Source organism: Carassius auratus, chromosome 9 (genome assembly GCF_003368295.1).
Source record: "Carassius auratus strain Wakin chromosome 9, ASM336829v1, whole genome shotgun sequence".
Taxonomy (NCBI): domain Eukaryota; kingdom Metazoa; phylum Chordata; class Actinopteri; order Cypriniformes; family Cyprinidae; genus Carassius; species Carassius auratus.
Window position 1 is genome coordinate 31,247,115 of NC_039251.1, and position 12,964 is coordinate 31,260,078.

The 12,964-nt window shown below is 33.2% G+C and overlaps 1 protein-coding gene across 4 annotated transcripts; it reads right to left on the bottom strand.

The window, feature by feature from the left end:
- Positions 1-220: 220 nt before the first annotated feature.
- On the bottom strand, positions 221-10,588 carry LOC113109034 (sciellin-like). 4 transcript variants are annotated; one of them, XM_026272523.1, is made up of 30 exons: positions 10,486-10,588; positions 10,314-10,399; positions 9,037-9,084; positions 8,829-8,940; positions 8,618-8,680; positions 8,442-8,528; positions 7,685-7,720; positions 7,363-7,407; positions 7,202-7,273; positions 6,976-7,056; positions 6,672-6,725; positions 6,548-6,577; positions 6,386-6,457; positions 6,229-6,300; positions 4,739-4,792; positions 4,400-4,429; positions 4,224-4,286; positions 4,047-4,100; positions 3,669-3,698; positions 3,502-3,564; positions 3,320-3,373; positions 2,330-2,359; positions 2,185-2,253; positions 2,024-2,095; positions 1,766-1,822; positions 1,627-1,686; positions 1,439-1,507; positions 1,252-1,360; positions 870-972; positions 221-790 (listed from the first exon to the last, which is right to left on the bottom strand). In XM_026272523.1, the coding sequence occupies exons 3-30, from the start codon at positions 9,074-9,076 to the stop codon at positions 774-776; spliced, it is 1,698 nt and encodes a 565-aa protein (XP_026128308.1). In that variant the 5' UTR covers positions 9,077-9,084; positions 10,314-10,399; positions 10,486-10,588; the 3' UTR covers positions 221-773. The 4 variants fall into 4 exon arrangements, with proteins under 4 accessions (XP_026128308.1, XP_026128309.1, XP_026128312.1 ...); XM_026272524.1 differs by lacking the exon at positions 10,486-10,588 and having other exon boundaries at positions 10,314-10,415; XM_026272527.1 differs by lacking the exons at positions 3,502-3,564; positions 3,669-3,698; positions 4,047-4,100 and having other exon boundaries at positions 10,486-10,587.
- Between the last annotated feature and the right edge of the window lie 2,376 nt (positions 10,589-12,964).

The window sequence follows — 12,964 nt, forward strand, 5'->3', positions numbered from 1 at the left end:
GTTATTTTTTGTGTGTGTTGGAAATCAATGGCACAATAAACAAGCAACTGATTAAAAAAAAAAAAAAATCTGTAATGAAGTTTAGTTGGCTAATCTCCCTTTTGATAAAATTAAAGAAATCCAGATAAAATCTACATAAAATGTCAAATAATATCAAATTAAAAGTTGACCCTCTCAAGCAAAAAAATTAAAAAAAATAATAATTAATACATGCAATGGCTAGCTTTAGCTCTTTATTTGCATCCTCTTATGAATCCTTTCTTAAGATACAGATTGAAGAGTCTGATCTTAATCACAGCATATTTCTGAAAGACTGCAATTCATTAGAAATACTTACAACACACACATATTCGATTAGTAGCTACCGAGGTGAAAGCTACTGCATAACTTATCTCTGGAATGATGCTTAACCAGATCTGAACGATAAAAGACAATCAGATGAAACCTCAGGAGAAATATGAAATCTTCTCATCATATACATATACGCTTTGCTTTAATAATACAACAAAAGGGAAGAAGAAAATGAAGCAACTCAAAAAAAAATATTTATTGTCATGTATTAGGAAAAATATTCTTCTTTAAAAATATTCTTATTATTTTGGTAATTAGATACGATCCTTGTCACATCATCGGGGAGAATAGCAATCAATGCAATTAATAAACCCCAAAGTCTATTATCAGACAGAAGTCCACCACCAGAAACTTCAAATGGCCCGGGAAAGTTTTGGAAGAGTCTCTCTCATAACATCACTTCATTAATGCTAACTGTGGTTTCAGCGGAGCCATTTGCCTGTAAAACAAATTAATTTAGTAAACACATTGACGGTATCATTCAAAATATTGAAAAAAAAGAAAAGAGCGAATCTTACCCTTAGTGACACCAAAGCAGCTCTCACAGTGGATGGCACGACGGTACACCCACAAACTGTCCCCCGCCTTCAGGTGTCCCAGAGAAAGATGACACACCCCACACTAAAATAACAAAAGAAACAATACGATTATTCTAATAAGAAATCATTTTCTTTAATAAAACATCAATTATATATTTCAAATTTGATTATTTTAGGTTTTATTGAAATTAAAATAAAGTTATGTCATAAAGTAAAAAAAAAAGACATATATTAAAGCATTAATAGCACCAACAATTCTAAAATAAACCGTTCATATTTCATGCTGCACTCACCTAAATACTGATTTAATGAAAACAATTACTACACATTTGAAAAGAGCTTGAAAAATAAAATAGCTAACCTTGAAACAACTTGCGTGACAGTTGATATTCATGTCATCCAGGACAATCTTTTCATCCGTGTACATGTTTTTATGGCAGACCGTGCAGATGTCCTTCCCACTTACTACCCTGCAACAAAATGATACGCCTTTCACGTGTGCACTAAATATCACATCAAGCATGGGCAAATATGTATTGCTTCCATACCTTTCTGGTGATGTGTACACAGTCGTGGTGGTTTTTGATGAGAGCGTGTCAGACAGGTAATCTACAGGCCTGTAGACAACAAGACCTTAATAAGTCTACAAACCTGGTCAAATGTGATCCGTAATTCTTGGAACGCAGTAGTGTTTTAATTGACAAGACATCTGAATATGTAGCAGTGGATACTGAACCTGCTCTCTGTGTAAGATGTCCTGGTGTAAGAAGGACTTGTGACTGTACTCCACTCATCTCTATATGCAGATAAATAAGTGTAATAAACAACAGATAATGTATCAGGCAAAGACGCTTGAATAAGAAAATGCCTCCTACCTCTCGTTTGTCGAATAGACGGTTCTGATGGATTTGGAGACCGATACATCCTCGCGACTGTAGGAACGATAAAAGTCCATGATAGAATAAACACTGCTGCAGTGAGAGTGAAGCTCTAATGGAAAGTATGAATGTGCAGCTGCTTTTGTGCTTTTAGCCTGTCAGCCGTAAGACTGGTTAAACTACTTAAAGGCCGAAGCAAATGTCAAACTCGCCACGAATGGGTTCACACCTTATAAATATGTAAATGGCACATACCTGCTGTCATACTTTGTGTTGGCTGACTTGATTGATGAAGGTATGAGAGTATCGAACAGTTGATCCTCAGTGCTGAAGAAAAGCATCAGGTCAGTCATGTTGTTTGTGTGAAAAGCATTGACGGGCGTGGAGCTACTTGGAAATATCTGTCAGATTCTCACCTCTTTGTGGATCGGACAGAATATGATGTTGTTTTAGTTGGTGAAACATCCTCGGTGTAGGTTTTGATGCTAGAATTGAACATGTTAAGAGGTTAATCTTATTATTTCAGGCTAATCAGAAGACTGTAAGCTGGAGTTACTGTACCTTGTGGTGGTCTTGACTGGTGAAGTTGGTCTAGAAAAAAAAAAAAATATATATAATAGGCTTTAGGTCAATGCACTCAAAATACAACAAAACATCAGCAAGCAAATTAAGAGATTTTGTTTAGGTTCAATATTACTACAGTGGTTTAGGACAAAAATATCCTTCAAATATTCTGTTCATTATAGTTTTAATTTAAAAGGAGATTATAAATATTTTGTCTTGCTTTAAAGTACACCTACTGTAATGCATTGGCTAGCATGCATGTAAAATACTTTATTATAATTAACTGTTATAATTAATTAGTTTTTTTTAATTAAATATTACTTTTAAGGTTTATATATTTTTTAATGAAAAAAATGTAGTTTCCAAATTAAAAATGTATTTGAATACATTTGACAAAAAAGAATTATGAAATGAGATTTAAATATGTATTTTAGTCCTCTTTAATTGGGTCAAGTTCAACTCTATAGTACAGTTTAATTACCATGCAATTTAGTGTCTGAAAACATTACATTCACGTCACACTCAAGTATGTTCTTTTAAAAGTATGCTAAAGTAGATTTTTTTCTAGTGCTGTCAAACGATTAATCGCGTTTTTGCTTACATATGTATGTATGCTGTTTATATTTATTATGCATACATAAATACAAACATCAGAATTTTTTTTGTAACATATTAAATATATTTATTTATAACACACACAAATATTATGCAAACAAAAACTTTTATTTTGTACGTGATTAATTGCAATTAATTGTTTGACAGCACAAATGTTTTTCACAAGGGATTCATTAGTAACATTTATAAAACAACTGAGTATTTTGGCAAAAGATAGAGCTTATTCATTTATCTATTCTATCAATGCATGATTATATGGTTTGCTGTATTTTTAGCTGCATAGTTTATTCCTTGTTTGTGAACTATTAGAATAGATGAAAGTCATCTGTGGGTCGTGACCCTTGTGTTGAGAAACTAATCTATGACACTCACACATCACTGATGTCCTTTGAAGACTTCACAGTGACCACTTCAGTCTTGTAGTCACTTTAGAGACACAAACAATGTTCAGTGAGCAACTATTCAGTCTCTTAATGCAAGTTCACCGCACTGTATTTAATTTTTATTTATATATTTTTTTTATAAAAACTAGAATTGTGATGTGAATCTTTCACCTCTTTGTGCTGTATGATGTTGTTTTAGTTGGTGAAACGTCCTCATTGGTGTAGGTCTTGATGCTGTAAATGAAACAGGTTAAAAGGTTAATAAAATAATAACCGCATTTTTGCATCTGCAGCTGTATTTTGTTTCTGGTTAGTCAGCGAGGCTGTGGTTACTGTACCTTGTAGTGGTCTTGACAGGTGAGGTTGGTCTAGACAAAAAGAATTACGCTCATTGTTAATATATGCAAAAACAGTAAATGAATTATGAAATCACATCATTTTACACAGATTTTAAATTGCACATCAAGCGTTCACAATGCAGTATACCAAAATAGTTTTTTCAAAAGCACACAGAAATTTCCTTAAATTACTCACATTCATTAAAATGAAGTGTAACAAAATGTATGGCATAACCTTAAAAGTTGTTTATATTAAATTTATGCATGAATATATGGTAAATTGCCTGGAATATTGCTATTTATCCTCTTCCCCTAACCAGACATTCAGATGATCTGTGGGTCGTGACCCTTGTGTGGAGAAGAACTAATGACACTCACAGATCAATGATGTCCTTCGAAGACTTCACAGTAACCACTTCAGTCTTGTAGTCACTTTAGAGACACAAACAATGTTCAGTGAGCAACGATTCAGTCTCTAAATGCAAGTTCATGTCATTGCACGGCATTATATTTTACAATGACAATTGTGATGTGAACAGTCTCTTAAGTGCTCACCTCTTTGTGCTGTAGGATGTTGTTTTAGTTGGTGAAACGTCCTCCTTGGTGTAGGTCTTGATGCTGTAAATCAAACAGGTTAAGAGGTTAATAAAAGCTATAACTACTTTTTTCCAGGTTGGTCAACGATCTGAAGCTGTATTTTGTTTCTGGTTAGTCAGCAAGGCTGTGGTTACCTTGTAGTGGTCTTGACAGGTGAAGTTGGTCTAGACAAGAAGAATTACAGGTTCAGTGTTAATACAACATTAAAACAAACGCAAACAAAAAATTGCATCCAAATTATGAGATCATATCAGATAACACAGATTTTACATTGCAAAAGGAAACTGCTTTTAATTTCTTAATGTAAACACAAATATACAGGAATAGATTTTTGTGATTTTGTTCATGCATGAACATATGTTTGAATTTCACTATTTATCTTTTTTTCTATAATTTATATTTGTTTAGCATTGCTATCCTTCATCTGTGGGTCGTGACCCTTGTGTTGAGAAGAACTGATCTATGACACTCACACATCACTGATGTCCTTTGATGTCTTCACAGTAACCACTTCAGTCTTGTAGTCACTTTAGAGACACAAAACAAGTTCATTATTTTCTAGAATAAATACAAGATTTTTACAATCATACAATATAATATAAATTATATGAATATAAATATATAAATGTAAATATATAAATGTAAATATATGTTAATATTTTCAAAATATGTACTGTGTGTGTATGTTTATATATACAGGTGCATCTCAAAAAAATCTGAATATCATAAAAAAGTTTTTGTAACGTATTTCATAAAGTGAAACTTTCATATATTCTAGATTCATTACATGCAAAAAAAAAAAAAAATTTTTTTTGCTTTAATTTTGATGATTAGAGCTTACAACTCATGAAAATCAAAAATCCAGTATCTCAAAACATTAAATATTTCCTATGATCAAAAAAAAAAAAAAAAAAAAAGATTTAGCAAAACAGAAAAGTTCAAGTTCTTTAAAATATGTTGATTTTTTATGCACTCATTACTTGGTCGGGGCTCCTTTAGCACAAACTCCAGCATCAGCTTGTCTGTATTGATGGATCGACTGTTTCTCATCTTTCTCTTGAAAATATACAAATATACATGTTTGCTGGCACAGTAATATCATGGTTATCAAACCACTTGGAAGTGGTTTTGGCACTGTTGGCAGGTGCTAAAGTCCTGCTGGAAAATGAAATTAGCATCTCCATAAAGCTTGTCAGCAGATGGAAGCATAAAATGCTCCAAAATCTCCTGGTAGATGGCTGCATTGACTTTGGACTTGATTAAAACACAATGGACCAACACCAGCAAACATCACGGCTCCCCAAATCATCCCTGACTTCAGAAGCTGAAAAACTGGACTTCAAACAGTTTGGATGCTGTTCCTCTCCAGTCTTCCTCCAGACTCCAGGCCTTGATTTTCAAATGAAATGCTAAATTTACTTTCATCTGAAAAAAGGACTTTGGATAACTGAGCAACAGGCCAATTATTTTTCTCCTTATTCCACACCTTATCCTATCCAGTTCCTTCCTTCCAGTCAACTTTACATTTAATATGCTTTGATACAGCACTCTGTTAGCCAGCCCTTTCAGTAATGACCCTTTGTGACCTCTTTGTGGAGGGTGTCAGTGATCTTCTTCTGGTCCACTGCCAAGTCAGCAGTCTTCCCCATTATTGTGGTTTCAAAGAACAAGAGACTCTCGGAATTAATACTGTAGGGATGACTATTTATTGAAATTCACATATAAATATTCTAATACATTGAGATACTGGATTTTTGACTTTCATGAGCTTTAAGCTCTAATAATGAAATGTTTTACTTTACATAACGTAACGAAGAAAATAACTTTGACATGCACCTGTACAAAATAAATATACACAAGTACACACACATATGTTATGTAAATAAAATGTTTATTTTGGATGCGATTAATCGCGATTAATCATTTGACAGCACTAGTTTATTGATATGCAAATACCACATACCTGTGGTCTGGTTTAGTGTTGGCTGTTTTGACCGATGTTGGTATGAGAGTATCAAACAGGTGATCCTCAGTGCTGTGGAAAAGCATTCAGTCAGTGATGCTCTTTGTTTTACGATGACTGAAAAGCATTTACTTGTAATTGTCTGTCAGATCCTCACCTCTTTGTGGATCGGACTGAATATGATGTTCTTTTAGCTGGTGAAACATCCTCTTTGGTGTAGGTTTTGATGCTAGAATTGAACATGTTAAGAGGTTAAGAAAGCCGCCACATTTGCTCAGTTTAGTCAGCAATCTAAACAAGGCTAATCGAGTTACTGTACCTTGTGGAGGTCTTGACAGGTGAGGTTGGTCTAAAAGAGAATTATAGGTTTCATTTTAATACTCACAAGAATAAAAGATTAATTGAATTATGAGATTATTTCAACTTCATTTTGTAACTCTCACCCATCAACAGTGTCCTTTGATGACTTGACAGTAATAACCTCAGTCTTGTACTTTCTTTAATAACAGATAAAATGCAGTGAGACATATTTTGCACATTTAAGCGACAAATATGAATATGAAATTCAGTCATTCATTTATCTTATTAGAACAGTATATCTATTAGTCATCATCTACAACTAAACACATTTTTTTAATTTGTGTGAAAAGTGTGTTTGTGCTATATCTTTTAAATAAATGCCACTTGGTTTGACATTCACTTTTTGTATTCAAATGAATGAATGTATTTTGAATTGAGCTGATTTACCCAGAACTCCTGGTGTTTAAATCTGCCAGGTCTTTATCGCTGAGTGTTTCAGACTTGGTAGATGATTTCACCACATCCTGGCTAAGGACCAGAAGACAACACAGTTTAAAACAGTTCAACTGCCTGTGTGAACTGACCGTGGCATTCATAACATGTTCGGCGATTGCAAGCAAAGATGATTATAGTGTGAAATAGTTATTGATATGATGTCTTTTCAGCATCTTACCTGGTAGTGGTCACAGTTGTCTCGGTTATCTTTGTGCCATCTTTGATTGTTGTTGTTGTGGAAGAAGTAGAGCTGAAAGAGCAATCATCAGGTGTGTAAGAAGCTAGTCTTCATTCGGTCAGTCAATCAGTCATTAAGCAGGTGTGTCTCAGAGGCGTTACCTTCTCCTCGGCTCTGTTTTCACTGTTGTTTTAGTTCCTGTGGTTCTGTAGGGTTGGGTTGGGAAGATAATTGAGCTCTTAAAATGCTTTCAATTCCAAGCTTTTTTTGGCTTCTGAACACTCTTACAAACAGGTTTTAAATACAGCAAACGCTGGTGACTAATCGTATTGTAAATGTGAGTCTACATTCTTCAACAGATTAAGTATTATTGTGCTGTATCATACTCTGTATAAAGTGAGTTCAAGATTTTTACTGTGAAACAGATTTCAGCAATAAAGCTCATGATTTTTTTCAGTGCTAGAAAAGAGTGTGTATATTTACCTGGTTTCATTCAGCTTGTCCTGGCTACCACCAAATCTACATATTGAAAGCAATCAGTGAAAGCACTTGATTAGATTTTATTACATAAACTTTCTCCAAAAAAACTTCAGAAATCTTGCTTCGGTAAATCATAATTATGACATAAAAGTCACCAGTTTGACATAAAATATCAATATTATGAAATGAAAACTAAATTATGAGATACCAAGTCATATTTATGAAATACAATACATATGAAGTAAAAATTATGAGTTAAAAAGTAGAAATTGCCATATTATAACCGTTAATTTTTATCTCGTTTTGACTTCTTATGTCATCATTTTTTTTTTTTTATGAATGACAATTTCAATTTCAACTTAGTATCAAAATTTCCGACTAATTTTCACTTTGTATCTCTTTTAACATTTTATCTCATAATTATAACATAATTCAACTTCTGTCATAATATTGGCTTTTTATCTCATAATTCTACATTTTATATCATTATTTCAACTTTCCGTCATAATTCTGACTTTTTATCTCATAATTATGTATCTCATAATGAATAATGTATCTCATAATTTCAACCTTTTATCTTATAATTAAAATGTTAAGTCATCATTTGGATTTAACAGTTGTATTTCTTATATGGCAGAAATGGGCTAGCACACGAGTGAGTATTGTTCTGTACTGTGTGTAATCTGCTGCACATTTGTAACACATTTGATAAGATGTGTGATGTAAGAAAGTCTCAAGTGCGTCTTCAGCAGTGTATTACCTTTTACTGAGAGCTTGGACAGAGGTACCTGATGAAGTGGTGACAGTGCTGGTTTTGCTCTCAGTTTTGCTAGTTTTATCTTGAGGGCTTCATAACAAAATAAAAAATAAAGATCATAAGGATCTCAAATAACAATTTTAATAGCAGCATGTTGATCCAGACATGAGATTACCCACCTGACAAGGTTTTCGTTGGACTTGTAACGACTCAGAACACTTCTGCCGAAGTTCGATTCACGTCTGTTGAGAGAAAGGGAAAAATATATTTAGCTTATCAATTGTCTAGTCTGTCAGACACACATAAATCCCACTGATCAACATAAATATTACAGAGGTGAGATGTTAATCAGGTTATGTCTGTTAACTGATGAATGTGTTGAAAACTTACTCGACTTGTTCGTTCTCGTTCACATTTGTCTTAATCCAGCTATTGTCCTTCAGCAGGGATTTCTTTTTGCCATCATCCACTGTTTTAATGGATCTAGTGCTTGAAGTTGTAACTGTTTTCAATAAAAAAAAAAAAAAAAGGTAAATAAAATGACTTGATTTAGCATGATATATAATGAAAATAATTCAATTTTAAGGCATTTTCTCACCTGTTTGGGGTTTACTGTATGACTTTGGAGTGAAAGACATGGTTTACGCTGTAAGATGGAATTGATACACATTATTACATTTCCAGTAGATACAGTGCAGTCACTTCTAACAATAATACCATCCACAAGATGCTGCCACTAGATCAAGTGCATTAAATGCATAATTTCACAAATCACGGTTAACACATTCCATTCCTAGTAGTGTTTGATGTAGCACTGTCCTTTTAATTCATGCCTTTCTGGATACACCCTAAACTAGTTTGTCCTGATTCCTGAACACACACACCCTGTTCAAACACCTGCCACTCAAACCATAGCAATATTCTCATGCTTGGAAATAAACTGTACTGAACATCACTCAGCTACACGGGAGGCTGGATTTTTTGTATCGTAGTTCAAATTGTAAAAATATTCCATATAAATATGTACTTTCCTTTGCTGATCTTCATATTCTGGGAATTAATTGTAGGAAGCTGACCTGCTAAACTCCATCTAAAACTATCTGAAACAATATGTTACTAATTCTTTTTTAATTATTATGCATGCAGCGGACGTGCATGATGCAATTTTAAAGAGACTACACACTTTAATATAGGCTACTTTATGCATTTTTTATATTTTCAAATAAACAATAAGGAATTCATATACAAACAATTTATATACATTTTTATAATATTAACGCATCATATTAATATATATCATAAATTTAACATTATATCTTGGTGTTTATTTAAAAGTCCATGCATGAGTCAAAAGTGCATGCCCATTTATAAAAAAAACAATTACAAATCAGAATAATCTCTGTGGGAATTTACAATGTTTTGCCAATCATTATTCTAAAAAATAACAGTCCAGGAAAAACTACTATATGGAGAAACAGATGTATTTGTATTTTGATTTGAGAGGAAAATCACTGTCACACTTTTGATGCATAGAAGCACTAGTTTAATTTTATTTCTGAAAACAAAAAAGAAAAGAAACTGCATTAAACTTAATGTTCTGACATTGACCTTGACATAGTAAACTGTTCTTTAGTAAGACTGCACTGTGTTATTACTAAATACTAAACAATGTTTAATCACACTCATACAATACATCCATTTCACAAGAGAATCCGTTTAAATGAACATGCTGTAGAACTGATCATTAACCTAAAAACCCTTTGATTTTACAAACAAATAGACAAATTCAAAATATTAACCTTGAAAATAGAATTAAAACAGAATTCATAGACACACATACAGATAGAAGTCTATGTGGGTAGAGAACAGTCATACCTCGGTATTTCAGGTGCGCGGGACGTGATAGAGGTTAAGTGAGAATAACATACAGTTTTCTGCTCTTCCCCTCTTACATATTTGACCTGGGTAGGGAAGGCAGACCAGTGAAGGGTGTGGCTTCATGCAACTGAACCTGAACTGTCAGCACAGCTATGTCAGTGTAACTTACTGTAAAGGGTGTGTCTTCATGAGGTCTTTCCCTCCAGCTGATGAAAAAAGCAATGGATGGCAGGACATCAGCAGCCAATTGTCTGTCTTAGGAAACTATGTGAAAGCCACCATAACAACCTCCACCAAGATGGCAAGATAAAACTGTTTGGGGTGTTGCTCTCAAGGTTTACAAGTTCAAAAGTCTGTCATTCTGATTGTTTATTGCTTATAATATTTGTTCAGAATCAAGCACTTAACTGGAATTAAAACGTAATGTTAACTTCAATTAATTACTTGTTTCTGTGTAATTGCGAAAATTATATTGTATATATTATATTGTTTCAAAGTCGCCTACATCTCCATATTTTTAGTGTACACTAAAAATCATTTGTCAAAATTGTAAATTAAATAAATAAAGATTATTGAAGTGTGTTTACAAGAAAATAAGTCGTCCTGCTTCAAAATTTCACTGTTAATTCAATGGTGCCATTTCTTTGTAATTATTTGTGAAATTTACTAGCAATTATGATTTCAACACTATTTTTTCAGTGCATTGTTAAAAAAAACTGTTCAAGTTTTCAAGTTGTAAATAAAAAAAAAATATATATTTATATATTTGTGTTTTTACAAGAAAATAGGCTACTATTTATGGAAGCCTGTTAATGCCACTGGATAAAAAATAAAACAAGGTAATTGCGACTTTTTTTCTTGCAATTCTGATTTTTTTCTCGCAAATTGCGAGTTTATATGTAGTAATTCTGACTTTCTGTTTTTCGCAGAAGTTGTACATTCAGAATTACAAGATAAAAAGTCACAATTGCCTTGTTTTATTTTAATTTTATTTTTTAGTGGCGGAAACGGGCTTTCATAACTATTGCAGACTTTCTACTTTGAAATTAACACAAGTTTCTTTCCATGTCTTTGTAATTACTTGTGAAATGTAGAGTGAAAAGTATTTCAGTATTTTCTGTGTACTAGAGCAGGCTGAAATCAGAGTTACATGGTGAAGGCTCGGCGAAAATACATTATATAATAATACAGCTCTGAACCTCAGAGGATGAAACCTTCTGAGCCAGAATATATATTTTTGCTTGTTCTAAATGAACGGGGGTGTTGCTGCAGAAGCATGTGGCTTGTGAGAGGTATTGTATGTCTGACAGAAAACATGCAGAGTATGTCTGTGGGGTGTGACACTACGGTTCATGTTAATCACACCCTTTCTCAATAGTTTTAAAGTGTGTAATATGCAAAAGACAATCAAACTCGTTGACATTCAATGAGGAAGAAGCTGCTTCTGATGTTACGCCAAAAATGCCTCATCATTTTAATGCAAATATTAATGTTTGCAAATACAAGGTTTGGACTAAGAAAACAATGATTGTATTTATTTAACAGGAAACATTGTGCATCTAAGGTTTAAATAAGGTTATTTTATCTGCTTGTTCAATTTTGTAAGACAAGTAAAATAACTGCTGGACATTTTATTAGTACAACTTAATTTCATTGAATGTTCAGTTCACTCAAATATCTGAAAATGAAGTTGAAATTTAATTTATTTGTTTCTATAAATGAAACAGCATGGAGAGTTTAAGTTTCCAGCATCCTTTCCATAGAACTCATTTGGGAGAGTAAATGTTGAAATGAAGTGCTATTTAATGTGTAAAGAAAACCCAAAGTTCAGCTAGACATTTAAAAGAGTTTCTGTTGTTGACGTTTTGTGGAACTTGTGGTTAGCTTGTAGGATTACAGTTAGTTGTTCCATTCAATGAGAATAGCTGTGCTAACGTCATAGGCAGTAACCAATTAAAAGTGTATGTCTAAAATAAAGTAAGTTTGTGTGAACACTTGCCTTAAATAATTGACTGATCATGCGTCCTCTTTCCCAGAACATTTCTAAATTGCCCAAAGTGCCTAGATTTCTTTGTTTTCTTATTGTTTTCATACTTGCTGAAGGTAATGACTGATAAGTAGTTCGACCAATGGCGTGCAGGCATCCTACATAATCGACCAATCGTGGCGTGCGAGAAGGCGGGATCTACAAAGAAAAAAAAAACGGACTGCAGAGAGCACATCAATTTATTGATTTATTGAATTCAATAAATTGATTTTTTAAGTTAGGATTTTACTTAATTCCGTGAGTGAAATTTATTTGAAAAATCTAAGTGAAAAAAAAACTTGCATAATAAAGTGTAGATATTGTCAATATTGTCGCAAGAAAAGTGATTCAGAATAAACCTTATTTGTAAGCTTTCTTTAATAAATCAAAGTTGTATCATCATGCAACATGGCATGCTTATTTTAGACAGACAGACAGATAGACAGCAATGACGTTTCTCACCACTAGATGGGGCAAGACATTGCATTGTCTAATTTGCGTTCATGAATTGACTGCAGGGAATAAGTAAGAATCTCGCTGCATTAAACAGTTGTTTTAATTTTTTTTTATGTTCCTTCTGCTGCATTGCCATGCTTCAGCTCTCTGAAGAAGAGAGTGACTG

Excerpts from the sequence above, each read along its gene's own strand:
- LOC113109034 (XM_026272523.1), bottom strand. The coding sequence starts at position 9,076 with ATGTCTTTCACTCCAAAGTCATACAGTAAACCCCAAACAG. Across the intron at positions 6,301-6,385 it reads TCAGTCCGATCCACAAAGAG|CACTGAGGATCACCTGTTTG; the intron begins GTGAGGATCTGA and ends GCTTTTCCACAG. Across the intron at positions 1,823-2,023 it reads AACACAAAGTATGACAGCAG|TCGCGAGGATGTATCGGTCT; the intron begins GTATGTGCCATT and ends TCGTTCCTACAG.